Genomic DNA, 17,500 nt, shown 5'->3' with positions numbered 1-17,500 from the left:
TGTATTGATTTATTTCTACTCATTTTTAAGACAAGGGTTAACATTTAAAGTCTGATTCATCAGTATATCCTCCTTGTCAGCTGGCTTCCATCTAAGGCAACCAGAACAATTTGGAATGGGGTTGAGGTCTGATGGCCATGATGTAAGGACTTTGGAACCGGAATGAAAAATTGCAAATAATGTAGCTGTTGTAGAGATGCTAGTCTGCTTCCTGATGACTGCTGTCACCAAACTCCCCCAAACTCTAACTCAAGAGGTGTAGCGCAGTTTGTGCGCACACTCAGTGTGACATACAGTATCTCCTTGTATGCCTCTGTATGAGTGATTGAGTTTAAGTCCCCTTGATTGATAATTAATTGTAAGGAAAAAAAAATCAGAAAGCATTTTCATTGGTAGAAAACGATTTGTTATAGTAAAGGCTTGTAATTATTATTTTCGCCTTTTTCAGAGGACGCAGGGACTTATTTCCCCAATGTTAAGAGGGACCCTGGCCGTTACTTGCAGACCTGCTCTGAGTCTGTCAAGACTTGGCTACGCAGCATGAAGAACGCAGGGAAAGTCTTACTTCTCATTACCAGCTCCCACAGTGACTATTGCAGGCTCATCTGTGAACACATCCTTGGGTATGGCTTCTTACTTAAGATTCACAGATCCCCACTGAAAATGAACTGGTTTGTTTGGCAATATTATTGTAGTATCAAACGGATTTATTCAACTGAAATATAATGCTCAGCTCCCACGTGCAATTTTGACTTTCTCTCAAACGGATGATACTAATTAACACGCCTTCTTCTTCAGCAACCACCTGACTATATGTTAGTGCTGAACGATTTTTGGAAAACATCTAATAATGATTTGTCTGGCAAATATTGCAATTTCGATTCGATTCACGATTTTCTTCAAATCAAGCTTCAGTTGCAATATTCACTAAGTAATGTTTTCAAATGTGACATAAAATGACATACCATAAACACATTAAAAGCTCTTCTCATAATGTAAGGAAGGACACTAGAGGCTGTTTTTAAATTGGTTCAATAAGGGAAGAACTACCTTTTGGTGTCATTCATACAGTATTGTACAATGTCCAATTTTTGAATAACAAAAAAAATCACATGAATACGATGTAACGCGGCAACACCATTCAGGTAAAAATAAGAAAAATGAAAAAAATGGACATAAAAGTTTTTCACAGGACAGTGACGATATTTAATTATGTGTAATACTCAGATATGGGCACTTTACCCTATTTTGCCGGTCCGTCTTCCGTTTGCGACCTGGGCATCTTCCGTCATCGTCCCTCTATCCTTATTCATGAAAATAATCTTACATTCCACAAAATTAGAATAGTTTTGATAAAATAAAGTACATTTTGAACATTTTTAAACACAAAAACAGTTGAAGAAAACAACATAACATTTTTTAACACTAATAATAATTGTGTAAATCACTGGCGTCGCGTGGAATACTCCGCCTCCAAAACCTTTACTTTGCATGAGACCCTCAAAACGACAGTTTATTCAATCATTAGCATTGCATTGTTAAAGAGAGAATGGCACTCTGTACAAAGATTTATTATTTAGCCAATGGGCAGTATAAAATCTATTTGAATAAATAACGTTTGACATTCCAAACACTGTGAAAACTTGGAGAATGGAGGTTAGAAGCCCAGTGATTTGATTACGGTATGCAATTGTAACATAAGTGATAGTGATTTAACGATAACAGCAATATCGCCATATCGCATTATTAAAATTGTCACAATATTGTCATCGTAATGTCACAATATTAAAGTAGAACATCTGTTAAAAAGGCCAAGTTAATTTCCAGTTGTGTAGTTCCAACACCCTCTGGTGGCTAGTTTATTAGTGCAGATTGATTTGAATTAGGCATGTTATCAATCAATCACATTTTATTTATATAGCACTTTTCATACATAAAAATGCAACTCAAAGTGCTGTAAAACATCCAAAACACAACCTAAAAAGAAGACCCGTTTACGCCCTCCCTCCCAACAAACCCAAAGACATATATCCACCAGTACATCAGCACTCACACACACACACGCACACACACAAAGCACACAACCTGATAAGCTGTGTTAGAAAGACATGACAAGGCACAGAGAAACCATATGAGGAAAGTCTACCCAAGGGGAGCTCATCCATGTTGAGGGGAATGACACCCCATGGCCACAGGGGTGCCACCACCATAGAGACCCCCGGCCCGGATCAGCCGGGTGGACCCCACACAAAGTGTAGAGGCCTCCGGTCACCCGGACCCAAGGAGCCCCAGCGATGACGACCCCCGCAGGAAGGGCAGCACCCCCCCCCCCCCCCGCCCCAATGCAGAGGCCCCCCCATGAGGAAACACTGGAGCTAAAAGCTAACAACAACAGAGAACAACAAAACTAAAAAACAAAACAGTACTATAGTCTAAGAACTAAAATCAGTAAGATAAGAATAATCCTCAATCAAAAGAAAAGATAAATTACTTAAAATTAGTTAAAAGCCAAACTAAAAAGGTGTGTCTTGAGCTTCCTCTTAAAAATATCAACAGTCTCAGCGGACCTGACGTCCTCTGGCAGGCTATTTCAAAGTTGAAGACCAAAATGACTGAATGCAGCCTCGCCATGCGTTTTGGTCCTCACCCTTGGAATAATTAAAAGGCCGGCGCCCGCGATCTGCGAGGGTTGGTATGATAAAAGCAAATCCCATAAATAAGATGGCCCAAGACCATTAACACATTTATAAACTAATACAAGTACCTTAAAATCGATCCTGAAACACACGGGGAGCCAATGCAGCAATTTTAAAACTGGTGTAATGTGCTCCCGCCCTCTAGATCTCGTCAGCACCCGAGCAGCTGAATTCTGCAGTAGTTGTAATGATGAAATACTCTTTTTGGGGCGGCCAGAGAGCAGGGCATTACAGTAATCTAAACGACAGGAAATAAAAGCATGCATCAGCACTTCCGTCTTAGCCTGAGAGAGAGAAATGGGCGGACTCTGGTGATATTCTTAAGGTGATAAAAACCAATCTTGGTTACATTTTTAATATGAGGAATAAAACTGAGCTGGGAGTCAAAAATGACGCCCAAATTCTTCACACAATGTGAGGGATTAAAAACTTGAAGTTTTGTTAAAAGTTTCTCTCTTCGACGTTCAGGACCGATAACTAAAACCTCAGTTTTATCCTGATTGAGCTGTAGGAAATTATCTTATGAATTATAAAGGGTATCAATGGTCCTGAGTCATCAGGGGACACAGCAATATACAGCTGTGTGTCATCAGCATAGCTGTGAAAGCTGATGCCATGTCCCCTGATGACATCCCCAAGGGGAAGCATATAAAGATTAAAAAGTAGGGGGCCTAAAATCAAACCTTGGGGAACCCCACATTTAATTTCATGGGTTCTGGAGGAACAAGTATCCATACTTACAAAAAAATATCGGTCTGTGAGACAGGAATAAAACCAGTTAAAAACAGTACCAGAGATGCCCACTAGATTTTTAAGTATTTAATAAAATTTGCTGATCTACTGTATCAAAAGCAGCGCTTAGATCCAGTAGCACCAAGACTGAATTAATTCACGTTTGCAGTGCACCTAATATCATTTAAAATCCTTAAAAGACCAGTCTCCGTACTGTGGTTCATCCTAAAACCAGATTGACATTTCTCTAAAAATATTCTTTGTATTTAAAAAATGATTTAACTGGAGGAAAACCATCCATCCATCCATTATGCATACCGCTTATCCTCACAAGGGTCGCGGGGTGTGCTGGAGCCTATCCCAGCTGTCTTCGGGCAGTAGGCGGGGGACACCCTGAATTGGTTGCCAGCACAGAGACAAACATCCACACTCACAATCACACCTAGGGACAATTTAGAGAGTCCCATCAACTTACCATGCATGTTTTTGGAATGTGGGAGGAAACCGGAGTACCCGGAGAAAACCCACGCAGGCACGGGGAGAACATGCAAACTTCACACAGGGAGGCCGGAACCGGGATTGAACCCACAACCTCTGAACTGTGAGGCGGACGTGCTAACCAGTCGACCACCGTGCCGCCCGGAGGAAAACCAGTTTTTCTAAAATCTTACTTAAAAATGGTAAATTGGATACAGGTCTGAAATTATTAAAAACACTGGGGTCAGAATTGCTGTTCTTCAGAAGGGGCTTCACCACTGCCGTTTTAAAAGCAGTGGGGAAGACGCCCGTCTGAAGAGAGCAATTGACTATATTTAAAATCTGTTCCTCAAAGAATCCATAAAATGTCTTAAAAAGAAATGCGGGAATTGGATCCAAAAGGCAGGTTGTAGGATTTACCTGGGAGAAAACTCGACCAAGTGTCCTTGTATCAACCTGGGCAAAACCTTCTAGTGTTTCCTCATGTACATATGATTGGCCAGGTTTATTAAAACTTTTGACAGGGTAAAAAAATGGATCTTATGTCATCGATTCTGAAGTGATCTGAGAAGTCCTCACACAGAGCGTCTGTTCGTCTCTGTGGGGACTTGTTAAAATCAGAGCGAGTTAAAAGTTCAAAGGTGGAGAAGAGAACTCTGTGGTTGTTTTTATTAACTGTAATGAGGTTTGAGAAATAGGAAGTATATGCAAATAGATAAATTCAACATGTGCAATTTGATTTGTCAACAGCCTTTGACTGTTTTATTGTAGGTTTTTAGTTGTTCACATAATATTTCGTAGTGTACTGTACGATTACTTTTTCTCCACCTCTTAAGATAAGATAAGATAAGAATGCCTTTATTGATCCCACAGTGGGGAAATTTTCATTGTTACAGTAGCAAAGATATAGGTCACACAGGGGCGGCGGCATAATGTGGCCATTAATGTATAACATTGACGGCAAACATTTAGAATCAAACTTATGTAGATATACGCAGTAACATGTGTATATACACATGTGTATACACACCAACCTACATCTACATAAAAAATATGAGGAACACTCATTTCGGCCTGTACATAGTACAGAGGAAAAAATACTCTAAGTGACAGTGCTGCAGTGCTGTAGTGAAATGTAAGGAACAGCATTGGATAAAAATAAAACTAGACTAACAGTAGTGGGGAATGTCTTCTCTGCACTCCTGAATTTTCTTTTTGATAGTTTGATTGCATTGTTTCTCCACGGGGGTACAGTCTTTGTTTTTCTTGTTTTAATTAAAAGTGGAGCTACTGAATCTAATGATGATTTTAGATTTAGGTTAAAATTATCAACAATAAAATCACAGGGTGCAGGTAAAATGTCAGCAGGAGTGCTTTTTTAAAATCTCGATAAAATTTGCAGCCACCTCAGAAGATAGGTAGCGTTTCTTCACTGTTCTCACCGGGGCTGCCAGATGGTTAAAACTGGCAAAGTTAAAATAGACACAGTAGTAGCCTGACAGCCAAGTCAACAACAGAGGACACACCGGCAGACTGGCCACAAATTATGACAAAATCTAGGGTGTGTCCCCTGTTGTGAGTTGGCTGCGAGACGTGCTGTTTAAAATCCAAGCAGTTTAAAAGGTTTAAAATTTCCCTGGCTAGTGGGTCCGAAATGTCGTCCATGTGTACATTAAAATAGCCGGTTATGGCCACCTTTGTTTAGTAGTAGGGAATAGCAACACATTTGAGTTCCTCCACAAATGGACTCGATTCACAATCCTCTCAACCTTCAAGCTTTGCACAAGCCTGATAAGAATTGTGATCATTTGAATAAGGTGTGAGTATCAGGCAGGAAGAGAGCACCGGACTTGAGCACCCCTGGTGTAAAACATCATGTATTCTGTCACTCATAATGTTGTATTGTTGTTCTTGTCATTTTGCAGGAAGGACTTTGACGAGCTTTTTGATGTCATCATCACAAATGCCCTCAAGCCAGGTTTCTTCTCCTTAAAACCACAACAGAGGTCCTTCAAAAACCTTGGTGAGCACACTTAGTTATGCTTAAAAAAAAATCCTTACTTGGAGGGTGGAATGATGGTAAAGATGACTGTCTCACACACACACACAAAAATCGACAAACATCAGCTAACTTGCCAATGATTTTTACCTGTAAAGGTCCTGATACACCAAAAAGACGCTGGCCAACAGTGACAAACGCTTACCCTGTGGCGTCCAGTCAGCTGTCGGTACGTCACGCTGGAGGAATACACCGCAACAACAGACAGCGACGCTGACCATTAAAGTACCTTCTGCTCATGCATAAGATGTAATACGCTTCCGTACCATCAGCGCCGGTAGTCACCATTTCTCATGGTTAGAAAACTCCAACCGGAAAGCTGTTGGCCGGGGGCGGCTTATAAAAACGTAAACAATGCATTCCGCTCTATTCTTCGCTCACGAACTCCCACGCGAAGTAAACTATCACGTTCTTGACACGGTATTGTGAAATACTATTGTCAACCCTCACTCTTGTACTTGTAAGAAGATTAAGGCAGCGGATGCGTGCTCACTGTTTTTCAGCATTTGTCACTTCCCGTTGGTGCTCCGCGCGCTGATTTGCTAGCTAACAGCTAATCAGAGTGACGAAATGTCACGACTGGCGACGCCGATTCAACTTAAGTAAATGCCCCCCAGACGCTTACAGACGGGTTACGACACTACGACGGTGGCCACTACACCAAACAGAGCGCTTAAAGATGCCACGACGCTTCACGACCTCCGACGTCAGTTTGGTGTATCAGGGCCTTTAGAGAGGCATCCTAACAACCCAATAGAAATGGAAACAAGGAAAAAGCAAGTATAATCTAAGTTTAAGGCCTCTGAAACTTGGTCCCGAAAATGAGTGACCTCACCTACTCTACTGTTAAAGCAAATCTGAGTTGAGCTCAAGAGGGGGAGAAATGTAATTGTTTAGTTCCACAGATGGTTACAGATATATATTTTTTAATTTTGCGCATTCAAAAGTGTGTGCAAACTTGATTGTTAATATAAACAGATCTACTACCCTGGCCAAAACAGAATTGTACCTGTCAATAGCCTCAGTTTATTTTGGGAGGAGTATATGCAAATAGATAAATTCAACATGTGCAATTTGATTTGTCAAACCTGTGACAAATTGGGGCTGGATGATTCTACATTTAAATAGTGTTTGAGGCGGCCGATCAGAGCTGTGGATGTAAGGTGGTCAGTGTCTGTCATGGCGGCAATCCCAGAACCCGCTGGTGGTACGGGATGCCGTCAGGCTGAAGAAAGAGTCCTATCTGGCCTATTTGGCATGTGGGACTCTGGAGGCAGCTGACTGATACCGGCTGGCCAAGCAGAATGCAGCTTTGTGGGAGAAGTTAGGCGAGGCCATGGAAAATGACGGTTGGAATGAAAATCAGCATCTCCAAATCTGAGACCATGGTCCTCAGTCACAAAAGGGGAGAATGCCCTTTCCAGGTCACGGTTGAGATTTGCCCCAGGTGGAGGAGTTCAAGTATCTTTGGGTCTTGTTCACGAGTAATGGCAGGATGGAGTGTGAGACAGGCGGCTCAGTGAAGCGTCTGCTGTGATGTGGACTCTGGATTGGTCTGTCATGCTCAAGAAGAAGCTGAACCAAAATGCGAAGCTCTCGATTTTCCGGTCAATCTACGTTCCTCCCCTCACCTTTGGTCACGAGCTGTGGGTTGTGGCTGAAAGAACAAGATCCAAGCATCTGAAATAGGTTTCCTCCGCAGGGTTTCCGGGCTCTCCCTTAAGGCTTGTTTATACGCCCGCGAGCAAGTCACTGCGGCAAAGCCGCGCGCTGTTTGCCTTTATACTTGCGTGCAATCCACACGTGTTGTTTTGAAAGTGTGTAGCAGTTTCACTCCAAGTCGGGGGGGCGACATGGGAGTATATAGAAGCCTTTAGAGATAGGGTGAAACGCTTATTCATCCAGGAGGGACTCAAGATTTGAAAAGAGCCAGCTGAGGTGGTTTGGGCATCTGATTAGGATGCCTTCCTGGTGAGGTGTTCTGGGCATGTACGCCTAGCAGGCAGCCCCAGGAACGACCAAAGACATACTGGAGAGACTATGTTTCCTGGGTGGCCTGGGAATGCCTTGGGATCCCTCTGGCAGACTTGGGAAGAAGTGGCTGGGAGACGGAAGCTTGGGCTTCCCTGCTGAATCTGCTGCCTCTGCGACGTGTCTCAGGATAAGCGGTAGATAATGGATGGATGGATATATATTTGATGGGGGGGAAAAAAAACAAAATTCAGGTCATACCACATGATCGCCAAATATGACCAGTACAAACCAATTGGTAAAAGGGTAACTTTTTTACATAGTTATTAGAGAGTACTCGCTTGCTGCTCCCATGAGTACTTGACTGCTATGTGGATAATACAACCTCCGTTTTTAAATGCATTTCAAAATAAAAGTCCCAAATTGGTTATTTCTTGATGGTCGCACCCACATGATATTTCTAAAATGAGCATCATTGGAAAAACTTTGCATTCATCTTATGATGAAAGTCGAAGCAGAAATACTTGGAAATTTCACACAGGAATGCAAAACCCATATGAAATAATGCCAGGTAGAGCAAAAAATAAATTGGCATACATTTGGGGTAATTTTAAAGATGTTTTTGGTACAAAAGTTGTGGTCAGATAGTCTTCTGGCACTTAACATAATAAACAATAACGCAATTAAATACATGTAAGTAAAGAGCTGCATTGTTTGAAAAAGTTCTACATGCATGCTACCTTTTTATTTAAACTAGGATTGTAGCAAACAAATCTTTTTTTAATCGATTGCTTTGGGAAGAATTCATATTTTGATTAATTATTTTTCTATTCCAGTAAATGATGTGGAGGAAAGTGAGGATATGCCATCATTGGACAAACCTGGTTGGTACTCCCAAGGCAACTGGAAGCACCTCCATGAACTTCTTAAAACCATGACAGGAAAACCAGAGCCCAAGGTATTGACTCTAGCTTGCATATTCCAAAATACAGCTCTTTGGAACTAGGGTGTAAAACACCCAATTCTCACTTTAAGGTTAACGTCATCGTTTTTTGCAGAAATTGAGGTTGTCATACAGATTTCTTTTCACTGCACTGTGTTCCAAATTGTTTTGCATTTTGATTTGTTCTTTTAGCTACGGATACCCAAAGGAGACAAATTTAGCTAACGTAGTTCCTCAACGTGTTTTGAATACCGCTTTACTTGCTGTGTGCAGCAGAGTCTCCGCTTTGTAGACCACATTAAAGAACAGTGGGGCCGGGATGGCCATGTTTTCACTAACAAGTTCATTTTATATATTTTTTGATCAGGAAAATGAAAAGAGTTGTCATTTTCTATTATATCAATAAAATTGGGAGGAATTAGGAAATAAGTGACTCCATAACTCCTCTTGTTAATGAGGAGAATGGCGGCGCCCCTCTACCGTTCTATCCTTGTTCAGTCCTAGTCAATGGAGGAACCGATTACAAACTCTCCATTGGAAAACATTGTGCTTTCACTGCTTATAACGTCCAAAAACGGTGATCAATATGCACCAAAATGTATGTGGACATCCTTACTAATGACCACTTCAACATATCAAAAGGATTAACCTCTCTGTGGCGGATTTATATGAGAATGAGGAAATGTGGAATTGAGCAGAGCTACATAGAGTTATGCTGGGACGAGCGCACACTGCTTCTTTGCTAAAAAAACAAAACAAAACAAAAAACACTGCTTCTTTGCTGATCACAGTTAGGATGGGCGAGGCATTTAACACCAGTCAGGATATTTACAGAGACTGAAGTGGGAAGGAGTGGATGTGCACATTTATTTGGATGAGGACATTGGACAACACGTCCAATGGAACGTAAATAGCCGAAATGGTGCGTTACAATGCGGCCACACTCTGTTGTGGAGTCGGATGTGCACGTTCAAGCCACTCCCGGTGTTCGATGAGGTCTTACCTCACTCTAACGCCGCTTCACTCTCACGGCTGGAAGCGGTGTCGGACAACGCACGCGACTGCTTGGGCGGCCACCCCGCAACATGAAGGCAGACACGCAGACTCATGATCACCTCCACACGCTGCGCGGACAGTAAGGAGCTAATGTTGTTGTGCTAACGCCTTTTGTTTTAACGGCCTGAAGCTAGTTGTTGCTATTAGCTGTACCGTTATTCTACTGTTAGCCGGGGACGGAAGGGGTTTGGGGAAATAAAGATCCATTCTTGCCCGTTTGCTTGTCCACTTCCAGTCGCCGTCCGCCCCCCGAGAGTTGACACGAGTTTAGCGTTGCTAAATGTCCAAAATATAACCAGTCGGGGTTCGTGTGCGCGTTCATGCTCTTGTCCGCTTCAGCTTGTGAAAGTGGAGGAGCATTCGCCACGGTATTTTTGATTTTGTGGAGGTGATCATGATGAGATCACGTTTTATGTCAATAAATCCAAACTATTGTGCAGAACACTTTTATACTTTCACAGGTTGAAGTGGACAAGAGTAGTAATGTGCATTTGCATTTTGGTGGCGATCGGTCGCTGTTTTAGACAACAGAACTGACAAAGCGAGCAATATTACCACACTTGGCTCCCTCCCGTGAAGTAGACCGCTGAGACCGAAAACATAACATAAGCCACGCCCCAAAAGGGGATGAGGCAATTTGTCGTAAATCTAATCACAAAAAAAGACCTTAAATCATGACAGTCTTTTGGGGGGAGCACTTTAGTTCATTTTTGCATGCAAACTTATTATATAAGTGCCAATTTTAAGATCACTCAAGTGTCCCTGTAAGAGGCCAAAGAAGAGTTTCCAGTCCATGCAGAGAGCATTCTAAACTCATGCCATCGAGCACGACAATCACTTTCGGAATTTGTTTTATATCTGAAAGCGTAAAATATGAAATGAATGACCACACTTATGCCACTCATTTGAAGTCACCTACCGCAGTTTAAAGGGAAACGTCCAGACCAAAGATATCGTGACAAAGGCAGAGTTTACTTTGGTGCTGCTAAAGCCTGATGGAGATGACATTTTTTTGTGGAGAAGTTGTTTGTGATGAAATTTTGCTTGCACCTCTGCTGATGAAATTGGTGGTAGGCTTGTGACATGTGGTCTCTCTGAAGCACCCAACTGTGCGTGCTTCAAACTTAGGTACAATAGTTGCTTTCTGTTGGTTCACTACTACATGGCACTAAATCCTACACACTCTACATTTAAGTTAAATGTGTTATATGTGTGTGTGTCAGGGTGTGTGGGTGTGTGTGTGTGTGTGTGTGGGTGTGTGCGCGTGGGGGGGGGGGGTGCGTGTGTGCGTATGTGTGAATGTGTATATGTGTATGTGTAAATGTGTATATCCATCCATCCATTATCAATACCGCTTATCCTCAAGGGTCACGGTATGTGTATATGTAAATCTATATATGTATATGTATTAGGGCTGCACAATGTTGGAAAAGAATGACATTGCGATTTTTGGGGGGGTTGCGATATATTGCAATGTTAAAAATAGAATTTTCACCAGATGATTTGAATAGATTTATTTGGGAATAATTTGGTTATCTCACCATGACATCATTGTATTCATGTAATAATTCATACTAATCCAGACTAAGGGGGTTCATCTGTGAATGATGATTGCTGTATATAAAAGGGATCACAGAGGTCATGTCTCTGTCACATAATAGATTATTTAACATTGTATTTAAAAAATATTAAACATATTTAAAACAAAAAAATAAAAAGAGCAGGTGCACTAGACTCTTGAGTCATTTCAAAAAATAGAAAATAAAAAAACTCTAAAGCAGCAGCAGAGTTACAAACACCTTTAAACTAAACTATGAAATATTAAAAAAATAAAAAGCAGGTGTACTAGCGCCTGAGTTGTTTACAAAAATATAACATTAAGATAAAAAGAAAAAACTTGGTGAAACTGCAGCAAAGTTGTTAACAAATTAGAACAAAAATATTAAAACTTAAAGAGCAGGTGCATTAGTCCCCTGAGTTGTTCACAAAAATATAACAGTAACTAAAACAGTCTGTAAAACATATTGCATCCGTGATTTGTCGGTGCTGTTTGGACTTATTATCCTAAGGAGTTATCCTGGCGAAGGCGTCTGTAATTGTTTTTCGAGTAGATGCAGTTTCACCTCGGGTCCCACTTCTTAGTTTGAACTGCTCATACAGGGGCTTGTGACGGCAATTGCAGCAACGACGGCGAGGCACTGTTGGCAAAGGATGTTTTGTTGTTCTGAATCTTCCTTTTTATAGCCGGAATACTTTCATATTTTTGATGTTGACTTTCCGGACATTTACATCGTCACCATGCAACAACAATCCTTTGACGTCATTGCGCGACTTGTGTTTTCATGCGAGTCAACATGGATTCCCGCGGCGCTGCGTTGTTTATAGCCATTCTCGAGGCGCTTTTTGCGTGCTTATTTGTCCGCAACCAACCACTGCTTCTCTTTGAAAGGTTGAAAAGCAATTTGGACCTCTTTGTAGGTTCGTAATTTGTAAAGCGTTAGTTTGACGCTCCAATTTCACCTTCTTGTGTCCACAACTTCGTCGATGAACTTAAACTCCATACACCTCCCTTGGCTTTGTTCAGTCGAGCAACTAAATCGATCATACAAAAACCAAGAACTAGGCGTATATAAAAATAACCTCGATATAAGGAAAGTGCGGGGGCGGGGGGGAGGATAAGAGAAACGAGATTGAGAAAGAAAGATATAAAGAGTGAGAGTGAGGTCAAAAAACTGTGTGGCTCTACTCTGTGTTGCCTGACCGGCCGCATCACATTCATCTTACCCTCCTTCCGCCCACACAGGAACTTAAATAGGTACGCAAGTAATTAAACACTTAAATGCGATCATTTTTTCCTTTTTTTTTTTTCCCCAACTTGTTTATGACAAAAAGTCTTCTATTAGAATAAACATAAATAATTGCTTATTCAAATAATGATTTAACTTAAATCAAATTTAGGCTCCTACATTACCGGCCCCTAATTGTTATCAACATTCTTGAAACAATTACTTAATGTACAAACTTAAATCAAGGTGCCTAAATAATATTACTCCTACTTGAAGAAACTTGTAGGTCTTTTCCACAGTCCAGTCGAGGTCTTAGTTCCACATTTGTCCATCAGTGACCCTCCGATTCTTGTATAAGACACAGCTTTGTTATAGGGCGACAAAGCTCGTTAAATGTTGTCTTCACTTTAACTTGACGAACAAGTCCGTCTCTACCAGGATAAGTCTCCACAATTCGTCCAAGTGGCCAAGAATTCCTGGGTGATGTGTTGTCCACAATCAGCACGATGTCTCCAGCACAGAAGTTTCTTCTAGGCGAAGACCATTGCTGACGTTCTTGAAGCTGCATGAGGTATTCCTTACACCAGCGTTTCCAGAAGATATCCGCTTGGTACTGCACTTGTTTCCATCTGCAATTGGCGTATTGGTCATCTTTTTCTCACTGAACGAATGAGACGCTCCCAGCTTCCTCCGTGGTGAGATCCTGCTGGAGGATTGAAATGCCATTGAATACCACTCTGTTGCAAGTGTTTCTCAATCTTCTTAGTGTTCCATTCCTTGATTGATTTCCTCATCTCACCGTCAGCTGATCTAAAGTTGCTTCCGTTATCAGAATACATTTCTTTGACTTGTCCTCTTCTGGCAAGAAATCTGTCGAGCGAAGATGCAACTTCCAGATGTACGGCTAGTATAGCAAGACACGTGGAGATAACACCGTATCTTTTTACTTGTCCTCTTCCCCTTCTCACTTGGAATGGACCGAATAATCAACGCCAACCCTACTGAAGGGTGGATCGTCAGGTAAGACCCTGCAGTTTGGTAGATCTGCCATGAGTTGCTTGCCAGTATTTGGACAGAAACCTTCTGATGGCTCCAACAGCTCCAGGGATCCAAAATCTTTGACGTAGCTTAGACAACATATGATTTCTTCCAGAGTGAGCTGTAATGACATGAATATATCTCAACACAAGCTTTGTGACGTGTGAGTCCTTGGGCAAAATGGCTTGGTGTTTGGAATTCTCAGGCATGGCTGCCCGACTCAATCTTCCGCCAACCCTTATTACACCATCTTGGAGTATTGGATTCAATTTGTAAAGTGAGCTACTTTTCTTCACTCTTTGGTTTTTTTAGCATAGCAAAATCTTCTTTGAAACTTTGCTTTTGACAGTATTTCACAATTTCCATTTCTGCTTTGTCCAAGCCATCACAAATTAGATGCTTTCTTTTGATAGTTTTCTTGACTACAAACATCTTGTCTTTTTCACCTAATGTGGTGAGTTCCTTCCTTTTCTGCATCAGCTCTTTCAGCAAGTCTTTCAGCTTCAGAAACCAGGCTACAGCCCGCTTCAATATTGTCCAAGAAGAATAGTGATTCATCCACTGGTCCACGGAATCTTTTGGCTCTTGTGCATGAATGACGTGCACTTGAATCACTTTTTTGACCTCCAGGTCATCTACATCCAACGGTCCAGGATCTGGATTTTTAGGCCAGAGATCCTGTGATCTGAGCAAGAAGCTTGGTCCTGAGAGCCAGCTGTCATTTTTCAAAAATGCTTCCACCGTTTGTCCTCTTGAGACATCATCAGCGGGATGTAGAGCAGTGTTGATATATCTCCACTAAGATGTCTGCGAGTGTTCCAGGATTACTGCAATCCTATTTGCAACAAACGCCTTTAATCTGGTACTCTCACTGTTCAAATATTTAAGCACAGCCGTGGTATCAGTCCAAAATATAGACTCCAGAAGCTCCAACTCGAGCTCTTTCCTCAAAAGCTTATCCATTTTTATTGCAACTGTGGCTGCAGTTAATTCCATTCTTGGAATAGTTGGGGACTTCAAGGGCGCCACCCTTGTCTTTGCCAGGATCAGAGTGGATTGAACTTCACCAGTTGAAAAGCGCAGCAGTAGGTAACTGGTGGTTCCATAGGCGTCTTCACTCGCGTCAGTAAAGTGATGGAGCTGTGCAAAGACTCGTACATCACGCTGTTTCAGCTTGACACATCTGTCAAATCCAAATCTTTCCAGCTTCGGCACACTTGAGATCCACTTTTTCCAACTGTCAACTACAGTGTCAGGCAGGTCTTCATCCCAGCCATATTTCTGGCGACATAATTCCTGCAGGATTCTTTTCGCAGCCAATATTATTGGTGCGAGAAAGCCCAAAGGATCAAATATGGAACTTACTTGGGAAAGTAGGCCTCTTCTAGTGAGTGGTCGATCTTTATGGGTGATCCTGAACTTCAACTGATCTGATTTGGCACACCACTGGATACCCAATGTCCTTTCCATTGGCAAGTAGTCCTCATCCAAATCCAAATCTTAAAATTCGTGTGATCTTTCCTTCTCTGGGATTGTGCTAAAAAAAATCCTGCTGTTGCTTGACCATTTGGTCAGCCGAAATCCTCCATTTGCCAACATGTTCATCAAATTAGCACGAAGGGTAATGACGGTATCTTCATCAGAAACTGACTTTAGACAGTCATCCACATAAAAATGTTTATGGACTGTTTTTGCCGTCTCCTGTCCAAACTCATCCACAAAGTCCGTTGCGCATTTTCGAAGTGCAAAGGTGGCAACACTTGGGGACGATGCTGCACCAAAAACGTGGACCAACATTTTGTGTTCGACAAGCTCCAATTTGTAGTTCCCGCCAGGCCACCATAGAAATCTGAAAAGATCTGTGTCTTCATTGTTCACTCTAACTTGATAAAACATGGCATGAAGTACCTTGAAAGCTTGCGCCACAATCAAAGATGACGCGTAACTTGTGTTTGGTTGGATGTCTAACTCCATGATGAGGCAGGTACCACGTTCGTCCTTCAGCAGGCTTGGGCTCGTTACCATCAAGCTGCACTGCGTATCCTTTCCTGAGGAGGTCATCCATAAATGCCACATACTCCTGATGATATTTGACATCCCTCAAGACTCTCTTCCGTAAATTTAGTGCATATTGGTCTGCAACTGCCCTGTTGTTTGGCATACAAAACGTCATTTTCCTTACTGAAAGGCAAATTTTGTAGTGGCCATCCTTAAGTACAGCAGATTGAGACACCATTCTGATGAACTGATGGTCATTCTTAGACATCGCGATGTCTTCCTGTTGTCCAGCATCAGGAAAGTCCTGCTTAAACTGCAACTGCCAAAGCTCCTCTAGCTTCGCCACTGAGATCCTGTTAGCTGTAATTTCTGTCAATTTGTTTGTGGGTATTCTGTCACTTCCACATTTGAGTGGTCCATTGACTGTCCAGCCCAATATTGTCCTCACGGCGTATGGTCCATTATTCACGCTGTTGACCACTTTCAGCGGCTCCATTGCCTTGGGAACATTTACTCCTATGTGTAATCCAACTGTTGCTTGGATAGTGGGGATTCTCACCCCCTTCAGGTGAGGCCAACTGTCAATATCCTCTTGTCTGGGAATATTGTCCTTAGCGACAGGAATGTCCTTTTGTGAATACACTTCCTTCGGTTCGACAAACTCATTGCCGTCCAAGCTGCTGATTTCTAGACCAGTCACAATGCACGTCTTCACAATGGAGTCATTCCCCATTGTTCGTAATGCAATGCTTACATTCCGTCCATTTATATTTAGTTCGTCGATCAGTGACTCAGTAGCAAACGTAGCTGAGCTCCCTGGATCCAAAAACCTATTGGTTGCGACTATCTTAGTTCCTTTTTGCGCCTTGACATACACTGGAAGTATTGAAAGGAAGCAATCTTCTTTACCGGCCCCAGTGAGACCACAAGTTTCAGTTGTTTGTGCAAGAGCACTTGATATGGATTGCTGTTCAAAATTGTCCTTTGGAGTTTCTTCTTTTGAGTCTTTATGGGCAATGTGTAGTGCGGTAGAATGCAGTCTAGCGCAATCTTGACATTGGAGCTTCAGTTTGCAACTATTACTCATTTGACCATGCTTCAAACATGCAAAACACAGACCTTTGCTTCTCAAAAATTCAAACTTGTCTGTGTGTATCTTGCTCTTGAATTTCTTGCATACTGTGAGGCTGTGTTGCTCTCCATCACAATAAGCACAAGGTATGCCACTAGCATCCACTGAGCCAGGTTGTGGTTTTGCCATAGTGGGTTTGTCGATTTCCATCTTAGGGGACTCAATAACTGTTGTGAACACTTTCTTTGGTTTGAGTGTTCCAGCAAAGTTTGACTTTAGTTTCTGTTTTACGGGATCTTTCTTGTTTGTGGTGTCGTCTTTTATGTTCCCATAAAGTGGATGCAAAAGGTACTTGACTTGCCGTGTAGGAAGTCAACAAAATCCTTGAACTTCACTCTTCTCTGTGTTCTTTCTTGAAGATCACAGGCTGATTTTCTCCAAGATTCTTTAAGCTTGTATGGAAGTTTGTTTGCTAATGCCTTTATATTAGCCGAGTTGTCCAGATCTTCCATATAGTTAACATCCGTCATTGTGTTAGAACAGCCCATTAGGAATAATGCAAAGGACTGAAGTGCAACACCATCTTCCGGCTTGATTGTTGGCCAATCCATGGCCTCCTTTATGTATGCTTCTGCTATCTTGAAGTCATTACCAAAAAACTCCTTTAACATT

At 41.9% G+C, this 17,500-nt stretch overlaps 1 protein-coding gene across 1 annotated transcript in view; it reads left to right on the top strand.

Moving 5' to 3' along the window:
* The window catches only part of nt5dc1 (5'-nucleotidase domain containing 1), a 46,332-nt gene that overhangs the window by 13,360 nt on the left and 15,472 nt on the right, over positions 1-17,500 (top strand). The window contains exons 7-9 of the mRNA XM_086019214.1: positions 449-623; positions 5,831-5,928; positions 8,772-8,893. Coding sequence (XP_085875340.1) covers positions 449-623; positions 5,831-5,928; positions 8,772-8,893 — 395 coding nt within the window. The remainder of the gene's footprint in view (positions 1-448; positions 624-5,830; positions 5,929-8,771; positions 8,894-17,500) is intronic.

Source organism: Filicampus tigris, chromosome 20 (genome assembly GCF_054856515.1).
Source record: "Filicampus tigris isolate MCC_2025a chromosome 20, RoL_Ftig_1.0, whole genome shotgun sequence".
Classification (NCBI taxonomy): domain Eukaryota; kingdom Metazoa; phylum Chordata; class Actinopteri; order Syngnathiformes; family Syngnathidae; genus Filicampus; species Filicampus tigris.
The sequence above is the reverse complement of the archived record's forward strand: the minus strand, read 5'-3'. Positions and strand labels throughout refer to the sequence as shown.